This window comes from Leptodactylus fuscus, chromosome 2 (genome assembly GCF_031893055.1).
Source record: "Leptodactylus fuscus isolate aLepFus1 chromosome 2, aLepFus1.hap2, whole genome shotgun sequence".
Lineage (NCBI taxonomy): Eukaryota > Metazoa > Chordata > Amphibia > Anura > Leptodactylidae > Leptodactylus > Leptodactylus fuscus.
Window position 1 is genome coordinate 175,490,081 of NC_134266.1, and position 14,655 is coordinate 175,504,735.

Below are 14,655 nucleotides of genomic sequence, written 5' to 3' on the forward strand. Positions count from 1 at the left end.
ACACAGCAGAAAAAAATACTGTGTTTTACAGTACCAGCAAGGTGAATGAGGTTTTGATTAATCTCATCTGCACATTGAGGGGAAAAATTGCTGAGGAAAAGCTGCAGAGAAATGTGAGTGCTTTCCCTACAGATTTAATAAGGGAAGAAAATCTGCAGAGAAAAATGCAGCAAAAATGCACTTGTATTCAGTCGCAGCTACCCGTATTTTGGATTGGAACCTGAAGCAGCCTCCGCTTCAGGTTCCCGTCCAAAATACCCCATGTGAATTTACCCTGAGATAGTACAAATGAAGAGAGCGGAGGAACGGCACACAAATCAGACACAAAAACATCCCCCATTGAACACCGTGCAGACAGGCAAAAGCGTGGACACAAAGACAACAACAGGCTAGATGTGTTATACTGTTCCCACAGCTCCCATTAACCTTTATGGGAGTTATGGGGTCCACGTAGAGCAGCACTTATTCCAATCTCTGCAGCAATTTACTGACATGGGAACAATCCTGTATGGCAGCAAACTACTGAATGAACTTTTTTGCATACAGTATCACTTTGATGAAATATACTTACTGTTTGCTGCATATTCTCAAATAGAAGAGCATAATCACTCTTTAATTTCATTAATTCCTCATGTGTTCCTTGTTCAGCAATGTGCCCATCTTTCAAATATAAAACTTCATCACACTCTGCAAGATACTAGAAAAAATAATGTTAGGTAGGTGAATATTATATATAGTTAAGTTTTGGGGAATAACTGATAATAAGCTTAAGTTTAGTTTATTCATGCATCTAAAAAGACTGACCCCTTACAAATGTTTTGGAAGATATATTAAAAGAAAAGTAGATTTATTTATAACCATTAATCATATTGCTGTTGGTATTTTGTAGGTTATAGCTGAAATCTGGTTACTGAAGATGCAACTACAATTTTTTCTTAGAAAGGGTTTTCCTATCACCCACATATCGTACATGGTACATGGCAGACTACTGGTTTATTTTCACTATTTTTCTTGATATGGGGTTTCCTATTTCACACTTACAGTACATGGTACGTTCTTGAGGCCACCCCACATTCAAGAATTACGTTCAGGTGGCGCAGCTTTAACCCCTTCCCGCCGGAGGAATTTTTCTATTTTCATTTTTCTGTTCACAGAGCCATATTATAGATTAATGTTTGAAGGACAAATTGTTCTTCATGATGCTATAATTTATTATTATGTACAATGTATTGGAAAATAATTCAGAATGGGGTGGAACTGAAGAAAAAGTGCATTTGTGTGACATTCTTATGGGATTTGTTTTTACAGTGTTCACTTCCCAGCCAAAATGACATGTCACTTGTATTCTATGTTTTGATACGGTTCCGGGGATATAAAATTTAACAAGCAAAAATCTAAAGCTTTGCAATAATTTTTTACTAAAAGTTGGCATATTCTGATACCTGTAACTTTTTCATATTTTCATGTACACATAGGACATTTTTTTTTTTTTTGTGGGCCTAGATGTACTTTACAGTTATACCATTTTTGTTTTCCAGCTACGGTGTTCACCGTACAGGAAAAATATTTTTATGAGTTTCTAGACCGGGCGTTTTCAGGCACAGGGATACCTAATATGTTTGTGTTTCACAGTAACTTTTATATGTATTCTAGGGAGGTATTTTAAACTTTGAGTTAGTTGTTTACATTTTTTTGTTATTGCATTTATTAGACCCCCTAGGGGTCCGGAACCTCAGGGGGTCTGATCGCTATTGCAATGCATTACAATACTAATGTATTACATAAAATAGCCTGTCATTCAAAAGCATGTCAGACAAACCGGAGGGCCTTCAATAGGCTTCTGTCTGTCATAGCAATGGGACGTTGGCCCCAGATATTGTGGTCCCTAACAAAATGTTTTGACCGAGGCCCCGGGGGGGTCTTAATGCCCGCAATCAGTGCGTGCAATGATAGTGGACATTAGCGCTGGGTCTCTGCTGTATAATACAACAGAGTCCCAGTGGCTATGACAGTTGCTCAGCTCCAGAGCAACCGTCATATTTAAATACCAGACATCATCTTAAGGCCGAGGCCCCATGGTAAAAATCGTGGCAATTTAAAGTACTTGCAAAGAGGATGGGATTCATTTGAATCCCATGCCCACTTTGCAGATAAGATTGCAGCGCGGTTACTCTGCGATTTCCAAAACTGTCACGGTTTTGAAAATCGCAGCATGTTAATTTTATCTACAGAAACACCGGTGGCTTTCCCATAGATATAATTGTAACAAAAAATCCGCGGAAGAAAACTCTGTGAACTTTCTGTTTAAAGCGCTGCGGGAACAACCGTGATGAGTTCACGCTGTGGTTGTTCCCGCAGCGCTTTAGCGTGGCGTTTCCGGCCCGTGGGGCCTTAGCCTTACTGTTATGGCAGATGTTGGAAACGGATTAAAGAGCACCTTTCACCCCCTCCACCAATTCACGTTCTTAGCATCCATGAATAGGCACTGCTCTAGTAAAGTTGGAATTTATTCTCTAGCCCTCACCAGTCCCAAGCAACAAGCACAGGTAGTTTTCGTGCCTGATGTTCTACTTAAGCTCTGTAAAGTCAGAAGGGCAGTGACAGGAGACGTGATTCTCCAATCAAGGTCAGCTGGCATTGTATAATGCAATGCTGCATTTCTGTTATGTGAGGCCTTACCTTGAAATTGATTCAAAATAATCAAGAATGGAGTCTACAGAGAAAAAATATAATAGAAATGCCAATACAACTCATCACACAACTTAGAAAATATTGGGTGATCAGAGTTGAAAAAAAAGAAGAAAACATTGGGTGTTAAAATTGCCCAAAGGTAATTCCCAAATAACGCTGTTAGGAAAAGGAAAGACAGAAATAGTGAGCCCTAAAACTTAACCTACCCCTGTCCCTATGGACCTTCATAAATATGGGGTGTTTCTAGAATTCTGATTCACCATGAGACAAATGTTTGGTACGAAATTGTAGACAGATATTTGACACCAAACATGTAGGCAAAATCTGTAGACAAAAATCTTAAACTTACATTGAAAAACAGTCTTTTTGCGACTGTTTTTGAAGCAGCCGTCACAATGCCATTTTGAGAATACATTTATATCAATGTGTCTACTCACATGTGTTTTTTTGATTGGCTATTTTTCATGGCCACCAAAAAAACCGACATGCTCTATCTTTGTCTGATTTCACGAACATACGGATCCAATAGAAATCAATGGATCCATTTTTAACAGATGTAAAATGGATTGACATCTGTGGTACTTCTGTTAAAAACGGAAAAGAAGGTTGGGTCAAAAAAGAAAGGCCATTTAAATCTATCCGTTTTTTTTTCACTAGCAGTTAAAAACTGATGCAAAATTGATACTTGGCCATCAAAATTAGAAAAACAGAATGGATGTAAAACAGCCAGTAAAAACAAATGTGTAGTCCATCAAAACCGTCACCTAATGTAAATAAGCTGTAGAGTTCTATCCGTGAAAAAAACAATGTACAGAACATTGAGTACCTGTAATTGATGTGTCACAAATAAGACGCTTCTGCTTTTCATTCCAGTTTTAATTGCCTTGCTGAATAACTCCGCTCCCACATAAACATCTACAGCACTGAGCGGATCATCCAGAAGAATCAGGCTACTTGAACTAAAGAGGGCACGAGCCAAGCTGATCCTCTGTCTCTGGCCTCCACTTAGGTTGACACCACGTTCTCCTATCTTTACAAGACAAATTAGCAATTTTAACATCTTCTTAATACATTTCATAAATCTAAGAGGTAACATAAAGGGCATGTTATGCACACTGCTCAAAAAAATATAGGGAACACTGAAATAACACATTCTAGATCTGAATGAATGAAATATTCTCATTGAATACTTTGTTCTGTACAAAGTTGAATGTGATGACAACAAAATCACACAAAAATCATCCATGGAAATCAAATTTATTAACCAATGGAGGCCTAGATTTGGAGTCCCCCCAAAATTAAAGTGGAAAACCACACTACAGGGTGAACAAACTTTGATGTAATGTCCTTAAAACATGTCAAAATTAGGCTCAGTAGTGTGTGTACCCCCCACGTGCCTGTATGTCCTCCCTACAACGCCTGGGCATGCTCAAGATGAGGTTGTGGATGGTCTCCTGAGGGATCTCCTCCCAGACCTGGACTAAAGCATATGCCAACTCCTGGACTAGGATGTGTTATTTGAGTGTTCCCTTTATTTTTTTGAGCAGTGTATATTCATTCTAAAGACTCAGGGTCAATTTACCTCAGTTAAGTCTCCATTAGGCAGAGACTGAATATCAGGATGTAAGCAGCAAGCTTCCAATGTTCTCTTGTACCTGTGAGAGAGACAAATTAGATGTAGAAAAAGGCATGGAGTGTGCATCCATTTTTCACAGTGAATTACTGCAACTAAAGAAAGTTTTTAAGCAATGATTATATTGTACAAGGCCAGGTGCCAATTTACAGTGACCACAGTGTTTTAAGTAGGTCTGTACCCTCAAGGGCGTTGCATTGCTTGGCAGCTGCCAACACTGCAACACCATAGCTTCTGGGCGTGTGACCCAACAAGTACAAGGTTCAAGACTGTACAGCAAACCTTTAGTACACAGTTTAGCTGGATTCATTTGGGAAAACCCTTATATTCATGCAGCAGGTCCTGGCACACAAATGGAAGTGATCTTTTCTAGGAGCGTGGCTATACTGTATATATTTATATGGAGAGAGAGAAAGAAAGAAAGAGAGAGAGAGACCCCTTATATTATTATCAGAACCATAATCATAAGTTCACTTGAGTCCCTATACAAGACCCCTGCCCCAATAATGATAGGACACATGATCTTTTATGATCATGCTAAGAAAATCAGTCAAGCCAGAATACTACCAAATGCAAAGGGAACAGCCAACATATATAAAGAAACGTTATTATGGAAAATTTCACTATAATTTCACTATATTCGCCGTGTGATACTTATTCAGTGTAAAAAAAGTTCTGCTGACCCATATGCCCAGACTCAATACTGATTTTTAATAACTAATGGTAATGTTTGCCTCCCTGATAAACCATCTAATAAATATGAATGCAATGTAACCGAAAAGTACTTCAGTATAACTTACTTCTCTTCATCATATTCTTCCCCAAACAAGATATTTTCTCTCAAAGATGCATTGAAAATCCAGGCTTGCTGGGCTGCATAGGCAACACTGCTCCTTACGGATACAGTCCCTTCCAGTAAAGTCATCTAGATATAACAAAAGTGTGCAGTAGTTAGTTTAGTCTTCCTACCACTATTAATGGGAATGCATCACCTAACTTTTTTTCTACTGGGTAAACTTTTTTTTTTTTTCAAATCTGTTTTTTACTATGATACTATTTTTTTATCCTATTTTCATTACACTTATGCCTTATACGCAAATTTGTTTTAAAATGACATGTGATGTCCATGTTAAGCACAGACTGCATTCAATTTATTTTAATGGGAGATTGCAGATGTCCACTTCTTCCAAAGATGATTTGTAGAAAAGATTAGAGGCATATTCTGTTTTGCTCCATTTACTGCATTTTGCAGAGGACAGATACTTATTATAGTCTATGGCTTTTTGAAAATCATGGATAGCACATGAATACCAACCAATTGCCCAAAGATAAGGAAAAGTAGTACGCGACCTAAAAACGAGCAGGATTGTATGTTGTCCAAGATGGGCAACACACGTCCATGTGAAACAGCAGAATGAGAAAGCCCTATCATGAGCCGAGAATTGAATGGGGACAGAAGAAGTCTGCTCAAGTAATCGGAGCAAAGCTACAGCGCCATACCTTGTATAGTGGTGGCACTGTGGAACTGCAGCTCTGCTCCTATTACTTACATTGGAACAGACTGCATCTGCTTCTCTTTTACTGCAATAGCTTCAAGTGCCTGAAAGCTGCCAGAACAGCAGGTCTGTTCAGGGTCCATGGATAGGTCATCAGTATGCATTAGAGACTGGAAAACCCCTTTAAAAAATATGTGAACAAATAATAGGCAATTTATGGTGACACATTTCTTTTAACCATATAGTTCAGTTGTTTCTCTTTATACTTATATTATCTGTGACATAGGATGTATGCTTGCATTACTATGAAAAAAATTATTCAAAACAATTTAGAAGACCAGGTATACTACCAACTATGAAGTTACTCATTTATGTGGAAATGATCTGCCCATTTTCTGTTATCTGTGGAATGTTTAATAGTCTTATGTTTGACTTTGTACTAATCTACCTGTGCTTGTGTGTTTCACATTGTTGCCTTTTTTGACTGATAAAAACAAGGTCATGATATGTATCTGTTATTTCATATAAGGAGCATGAGGGCCTTAGTTATGAGAAGAGATTAACCAGGTCCGGACTGAGCATAGACTTTATATGTCTGAGTGGTCCACACTTAACCCTGCAAAGTCGTACTTGTATGTCCTTGCAGTGAGGCGCTATTGTTTAGTTCCTGCAGGGTAACCTTTTTCTATCTATATGCGTATTTACTGGTGCTGGAACTGCTCTGTGGTTTGGCCTGGTTATATAACACTTATTGATACATAGTAGATATAGTAGACATATTAATAACTACACTCCTTTTAGTAAGAGATAGGGTGTTACACAATGGGAATTCAGCTCCTTTGGCAAGTTGGCTCTTATTTAAATGTGCAGGGTCTTCCTCTGCTACACAATAAATGTAGCAATACATAGTGACCAACCAACTAGCTGTCTATGTATTGCATAGATGTACCGAAGGCACTCATATAGAGTAGTTTTTCATCAATATCCCCTAATAGCAATATTTGGATATAATATGAACTATAACATGCTCCCACAATACGACCGTCTGAAGGCAGCCTCAAGCTGGAGATTTTTTACTGAACACTTAAAGCACATAAATACAAAAACCACTAATTTATCAACCAATTGTATATTCCAATGCAAAAGAAATAAAATCAAACATACCTGACCTAGAATAGATAATAACAGAGAACTTTTACCACACCCAACGCCTCCACAGATTCCTACAAGTTTTCCCTGCAGAAATATGATAGAAAGATATTCAATAATAAGTAAGTCTGTGAAATTATCAAAGTATATACAATTGATTTAAGGATATAAGATCAAGACAGACAGAATTGAATATACTGTACAGTGCCAACTATACTCTACAGTCAAGGGCCTTTCATTATGTATAGAACACGGAGGGATGTCCACAATAATAACATAATACAGATACATATAGCTTGCTTCACAATATTTGATATCAGAGCAAGTGCAATTAATATCAACTAAATAAAGTTCAGCTCCAAATTATAAAAAGGAGTAAAACAAAAAGTTAATAATAATAATAATAATAATAATAATAATAATAATAATGATAAACAATGCTCACCGGTCTAATCTCCCAATCCAGAGCAGTTGCTCTGCTCTGGTCATGTACTGACATCTTGCCTCTCATTGTTGATCATGAAGCTTCGGTAGGATTAGAGAGGTGGCTATCTGTTTTTTTATTTGTTTTATAACATTTTCTGCTGTTTTTATTTTATTAAATAACATATAGCCACTTTAAAGTCTAATTGCGCAACAACAACAACAACAACAACAAAATATACTTCTATTTACCAATATAACACAACCATTAGCTTGATAAATATAACTACCTCTTCTTATATTTATTCAATCTCCTACTTCAGTCATTCACCCTTCCAACTTATTCCAAGCCTGAGAGACAACTTACATCCTAGTATTAGAGGTGGAGCCAGTAGCGCAACTAGCAAAGACTTGGCCCCCCCAGCAAATTTTTGACTCCCACGGCATAACGCACCCTTTCCTGGGCCCCAAACAGTATAACACCCCATTTATACACACTATAATGTTCCAAAGTGGCCTCTAGACAGTATAATGTCCTATAGCAGCCCCTCCATACAGCATAATGTCTCCTAGCGGCCCATTCCAACAGTATAATGTCCCACAGTGTACCCTGCACACACTATTATGCCCCACTGTAGCCCCTGCACACAGATTATTATAATACTGCACACAGTATTATGCCTCATAGTGGCCCCTGCACACATTATTGTGCCCCACAGTGGCCCCTGCACACACAGTAATATGTCATATAGTGGCCCCTGCACACAGTATTATATATACCCCATAGTGGCCCATCCGTGAACAATTGTTATACTCTGGGGGTTTTCAGACCCCAGAGTTTATTGATCAGAGACCTAGGGGAGGATACAAACATAAAAAAACACTGTTACTTACCCCTCCATGGGTCCAGTGCACTGTCCATTGATTTCATATCTCTTCAAAGTTGGTACAGACGTCACGTGAGCCAGGCCTGGGTCGCGACACATAATAACACCGACCTGGCCCACATAACACCTGGGACATCACAAAATAGGCCAGAAGATTGATAGGGGACAGGAGAGGTAAGTAACAGTGTTTTTATATGTTTATCACCTCCTGTGAGTCACTGCTCATCATACCGACCACAGAGCATAATGATAGCAAAGTTTGTTGGTGTTTGTGGGCCTGTGGTCTAACTTACCAAACCCTATTCCTGCTCACAGTCACCTCTGCCTCCCATGAGTAGCAGCGGGGATCAACAAGTAAATAGGGCCCGTTAACTGCTGGGGTTACTCCAGCAGTTAACAGTCTATATAAAAAAAGCATCAGGAACCCAGTGGGCAACCTAAGGTCCTGGGCCCTGTGTCAGCCACTACCGCTGCTACCACAATGTTTACGCCACTGGGTGTAATCTCCCTGCCCTGTTCTTACCAAGGACCATATTTCAGTTATTCTTTGTGTTAGTACAGGTATCCCTCAGGGTCAAAGACCGATCAGGTGGCAGAGGAGTAGGGTGAAGCGCGCACAAACCAACCGAACAAGTATTCTTCCAAAAATTTTATTCCTTACGACACGTTTCGGGCATTAGCCCTTTTTCAAGTGCATATAAAACTGCTGCAGCTCAGAAGCTGAGTCCTGAGCTGCAGCAGTTTTATATGCACTTGAAAAAGGGCTAATGCACGAAACGCGTCGTGAGTAAGGAATAAAGTTTTTGGAAGAATACTTGTTCAGTTCGTTTGTGCGCGCTTCACCCTACTCCTCTGCCATCTGATCGGTCTTTGACCCTGAGGGATACCTGTACATTGTTTATTGCGAGTCTCGGCTGACGCAAGGGAATAATCTGCTGCCACCACGGTTTTATCTATATGTGTTTTTGGTGTTGTGACTGTTCACAACACAACAAGGTAAGAGGCTTTAATTTGTGCCTATTACCACATCAGTACCGGAATTACTACACTATTGGCGCTCAGTGTGTGTCTCTCTTTTTTGTTTCATTCTTTGTGTTAGGTCTGTCAGAAGATTAGACTCTAAGATAACTAAGACTGGAAGATGTCATTTGATTGAGAGATGTAGACAAGGCATCATTAGTTATTAAATAGCTTACATAAGATAACATAAAATATCACAACATACTAAATAATATAAATTACCTTTTGCAGAGAAAAACTAATATTTAGAAGCACAGGTGAACCCATGGATAGAGGAACATTCAAGGATGTTTCTTTTACTTCAGAAGTATGGAAAGCTGGATTGCCATTAGTTAAACATTTCTTCTCTCCCAGGTGTGATGAAGAAGGCTGAATAAGTTTTCTTTTAGCTGTCTGATCTTCCGATGTATGTTTTTTCTCACCCTTACATTGGACCAGTGTTCCTGATTTCCATGTTAAATATGCACCTTGAAATTCAACAATGGAATTTGGTTGTATTGTCTCATTATTCTTAGTATCTATTTCTTCCATTAGGAACAATCTCTGTCATTTAAAATATGATAAAATGTTTAAAATTATACAAATGTTGCATCTTATCTATATTTTCTACATATGGTCAATGGACATAAAGAAGTAATATTCACTTTCAAGAAGCTCTCATTTATATTCATATAATATTGGTCTTCATATGTACACATATGACGACCAATTGTCATACATTACTAGTTAAAAAGTTTGGGGCAAATTTATGAAGACTGGTGTTACACCCCAGACAATGGGTGCACTTCATATATGAAGAAGTGCAAGTCTCGTAAATTAAGCGCACCTTTCGGCTGGTGGGAAATGTATGCCAGATCATAGCTACTGTGGAAAATGTATGCCAGATCATAGCTAATGTGGAAAATGTATGCCAGCTCATAGCTAATGAGGGAAATGTATGCCAGCTCATAGCTAGTGTACATTTCCTGCATCAATGATGGCAGATTTCTGCTGCTAATGATAATAAATCTGATGGGGCTGATGGCCCTGTCCCCTACTCACCACCATCATGCCCCAGTTACAGAGGTAAAAAAAAAAATCACATTTTTGTTTTTGCACAAACTGCCAGTTTGCAACTTTTTGCGCCTTGACAGCAGAAAACTGGCCTACAATGCATAAAAACTACCCTGTAAATGATCATAAATCTGGCAAAGCCGATGGCTCCACCCCTTGTACACCAACGCCCTTTTTTCTGGAAAGTGGTGAGGATGGCCAGAAATTAAAAAGTAAAAATTTTTGGAGGAAAAAAAATAACAATGCAAAAAAATTGCAAATTTTTATGACATGTACATCAGAAAAATATGTGGACAATGCAAGGGTTACCGGAGGAAGCGGTTCTAAGATATTGGCATTTTTTTATTTACATCACCCGTGCATTCTTACTTATTTGCTTTTGGTGATTGCATTGGTACTTTTGTTATGGGTCATTAGTTTTATTAGATTTTTATCTAAGCCCAACATTGAGTAAGCATGTATGGAGCTATCAACCACATTGAAGTAAATATATTATAGTGGTATATCTAATATAATCATCAAACAACCAAGCAAACAAGGATAAGGACAGGGGTAGGAAGGTATTGAATAGGGAAGGGGAGAAGAGAAAAAAAAAGAAAGGGAGGGTAGAATTCCCTTGCCTCCGCCACACGACCAATGTATTCATCAATCTTCTAGAGCTGCAGTGTACCTGAAGCCAACCACAAGTGGAAGGTAGTGGAGTCTCTGAATTGCAACCAAACAAACCCTTAGGTCCTCCAAATGATGGATAGAATCCAGTTTCTCAACCCACTACAACCTAGAGGGAAGAACCAGAGACCTCCAAAAGTGGGGGATAATTTGTTGCATAGCCATCAGAAAAAAGCATAGGAGAATCATAGGAGAATCTTAGAAATGGAGCCAGGAGAGAAGGGCAATATCCAGTGTCATTACTAATGAGACACCCAAAAGCTTGTTGTACAAAGTGATAATGTCCTGTCACAATGACAAAATCCCTTTACACCCCCACCAAATGCATAGCGTAGAGGCCAGAGATCTTCCTGCCCTCCTGGGCCTGCAGATCTCCATCTTGCAAGTCTGCTGATAGCACAGCCAGGGTTGCCAGAAAGTACAAATAGCTATGGAGTTGCAAGTATTGGAGTCTGGCTCCTGGGTATCCCTCAGTATTTCAGAAAATGAATGGATCCCCTTGGGAGACTTTACATTGTGTTGGTGAAATTTTTAGAGCTCATGCTTATATGTATTTATCAATGTTACCTTGCAGTGCGATTGTGATTGTCAACGTTATCTTGAAATACCTTTATTGTCTGTTATAATGCACCTGTGTGCATTGAAATCTTTGTACATGCATCTTCCATTATATTATAGGGTTTCTTACTTCCTTTCATGTGCAATTGTGATTGTTTTTCTGCCACTGCAGTCTCTTGCTTCCATATGATCTTCAAATGTGTGTATTATTTTTTGTACTTGACTATATAATAAAGGGGCATACTTGGGTTATAGCTTAGTTCCCCTGACAAAGCTGCCAGTGATACGTATGGGTTTTTTTCCCCCTGACACTTACACTTATCTTACGAAGAGGGGTCCCCTCATGCCTGTGTTACGGCCACTGTGACTAAAGTAGTGGCTCGCCAAACATGCATAGATTTCTCTATTGACTTCTTTGGGAAGTCTAAAAATTGCTAAGTGTGCAGAGCTTTCTATTTTCAATTACATTTTATGTATTCCTACATTCAATTATGTTTTATCACTTCTTTTCATAATATTCAGAGATACACAATTAAAACAGTTCAAAGAACTCTCACAATGTAGCATTATCCAACCTGAAATCTAGAGATGGAAATAGAAGCTTCTGAGGCTGCTCTTACAGCAAGTGGTATCATCTTGAGAGCTGAGGTCATTGCATTGAATACAGTAACAACTGTAAAAGCCTGTAATAATTACATATAAAGTAAGGAAGAGGAAGGAAATGATAAAGAATACCAAATAGTTTATAGGAAACAAAATCACAGACATTAGACTTCATTAGACCAAAGGAATAATGGGGTAACTCATTACATTACATTGATAGAAATAAAGGGTTTAGCTGGTTTCTAGTATTGTTGGCCTATTCTTAGGATAGACTATCACTATTAGATCTCTGTACATTCTGGGCGCCATGCTGTTCACCTGCTGTACAAAGTGTTGTGTACACTGTAGGCACTGCAGCATTGTCCCATAGAGTGGGCAATCCCTACTGAGTGTGCAGTTGGCTTCATCTGTCAGTGTGCTATCAGCTCAGAGTCAGACAATTCATTATTAATGTACTGTATACATTGTAGCAAACCCATGTATTTTGTCTGTATAGCTTTTCAGTCTGTGGATGTTATGTTACAATATTGATTGTAAAGTGTTACCCCACAGGGGTCTTAGCATGAGCATTGTGCCCCACTGAGCTTTAGCTCAGAGATCTGAGCTTACAACTACTGCTGACTCCACTAGACGTCAGTGGTACAGTAATGCACGAATAATGCACTTTACAGTCCCATTACTTGTTATGGTTGACATATTAATAATATCTAAGATATCCTCAAACCCAGACAGATATGTTCCCAAGCAAAAACAGAAGGGTTGTAAAATTCTGTTACGTCATAAATTTTGTTATATACAAGTCTTGATGATTACAGACTAGGATTTACTTTTTACATAGATATTATATGAATCCACTACCTACCTGTGGAGCTGTCAGATCATATCCAAGGGCCATATGCAATGTAAATGTGCATACACTAGCAACCACCACAACCACAGGGGCTATCCCTGATGTGACACTTTGTACATATCCAGCTTTTTCCAGTAAAGCTCTCTCGGCTCTTCTGATGGCTAGAAAATAATGATGTTATTAACAGCTATCACACCATTATAAAGAAATGGAAATGTATTATTTTGAGAAATAGGAAGAATAGTTTGTTCCATTTATATAATTACAAACAAATTATGATATTCATTATAAGCTGTGACATGCAATATTTACTGTATAACAGGACAGCTTTTCATTTTCAATGTGGAGACTTTTTAAGAGGCTGTCCAGTAAAGTACTTTTTATATCATGTCAATCAGGAAAGCCATACAGTCCTATGAAAGAGTTTGGGCACCCCTATTAATCTTAATCATTTTTAGTTCTAAATATTTTGGTGTTTGCAACAGCCATTTCAGTTTGATATATCTAATAACTGATGGACACAGTAATATTTCAGGATTGAAATGAGGTTTATTGTACTAACAGAAAATGCGCAATATGCATTAAACCAAAATTTGACCGGTGCAAAAGTATGGGCACCCTTATCATTTTATTGATTTGAATACTCCTAACTACTTTTTACTGACTTACTGAAGCACAAAATTGGTTTTCTAACCTCAGTGAGCTTTGAACTTCATAGCCAGGTGTATCCAATCATGAGAAAAGGTATTTAAGGTGGCCAATTGCAAGTTGTTCTACTATTTGAATCTCCTCTGAAGAGTGGCATCATGGGCTACTCAAAACAACTCTCAAATGATCTGAAAACAAAGATTGTTCAACATAGTTGTTCAGCGGAAGGAGACAAAAAGCTGTCTCAGAGATTTAACCTGTCAGTTTCCACTGTGAGGAACATAGTAAGGAAATGGAAGACCACAGGGACAGTTCTTGTTAAGCCCAGAAGTGGCAGGCCAAGAAAAATATCAGAAAGGCAGAGAAGAAGAATGGTGAGAACAGTCAAGGACAATCCACAGACCACCTCCAAAGAGCTGCAGCATCATCTTGCTGCAGATGGTGTCACTGTGCATCGGTCAACTATACAGCGCACTTTGCACAAATAGAAGCTGTATGGGAGAGTGATGAGAAAGAAGCCGTTTCTGCACGTACGCCACAAATAGAGTTGCCTGAGGTATGAAAAAGCACATTTGGACAAGGCAGCTTCATTTTGGAAACAAAAATTGAGTTGTTTGGTTATAAAAAAAAGGCGTTATGCATGGCGTCCAAAAAGAAACAGCATTCCAAGAAAAGCACATGCTACCCACTGTAAAATTTGGTGGAGGTTCCATCATGCTTTGGGGCTGTGTGGCCAATGCCGGCATCGGGAATCTTGTTAAAGTTGAGGGTCGCATGGATTCCACTCAGTATCAGCAGATTCTTGAGAATAATGTTCAAGAATCAGTGACGAAGTTGAAGTTACGCCGGGGATGGATATTTCAGCAAGACAATGATCCAAAACACCGCTCCAAATCCTCAGGCATTCATGCAGAGGAACAATTACAATGTTCTGGAATGGCCATCCCAGTCCCCAGACCTGAATATCATTGAACA

The 14,655-nt window shown here is 38.7% G+C and overlaps 1 protein-coding gene across 4 annotated transcripts in view; it reads right to left on the bottom strand.

Annotated features, from left to right (window-relative positions):
• The window catches only part of LOC142195411 (ATP-binding cassette sub-family C member 5-like), a 66,237-nt gene that overhangs the window by 36,441 nt on the left and 15,141 nt on the right, over positions 1-14,655 (bottom strand). For 3 of the 4 annotated variants that reach the window (XM_075265175.1, XM_075265176.1, XM_075265177.1), the window contains 8 exons: positions 13,045-13,193; positions 12,155-12,262; positions 9,522-9,842; positions 6,985-7,056; positions 5,125-5,249; positions 4,274-4,346; positions 3,518-3,721; positions 572-697 (listed from right to left, as the gene is read on the bottom strand). In XM_075265175.1, the coding sequence (XP_075121276.1) occupies positions 572-697; positions 3,518-3,721; positions 4,274-4,346; positions 5,125-5,249; positions 6,985-7,056; positions 9,522-9,842; positions 12,155-12,262; positions 13,045-13,193 (1,178 nt within the window). Of the gene's footprint in view, positions 1-571; positions 698-3,517; positions 3,722-4,273; positions 4,347-5,124; positions 5,250-6,984; positions 7,057-9,521; positions 9,843-12,154; positions 12,263-13,044; positions 13,194-14,655 lie in introns of those variants that run through there. The other variant, XM_075265178.1, reaches the window with a different exon arrangement.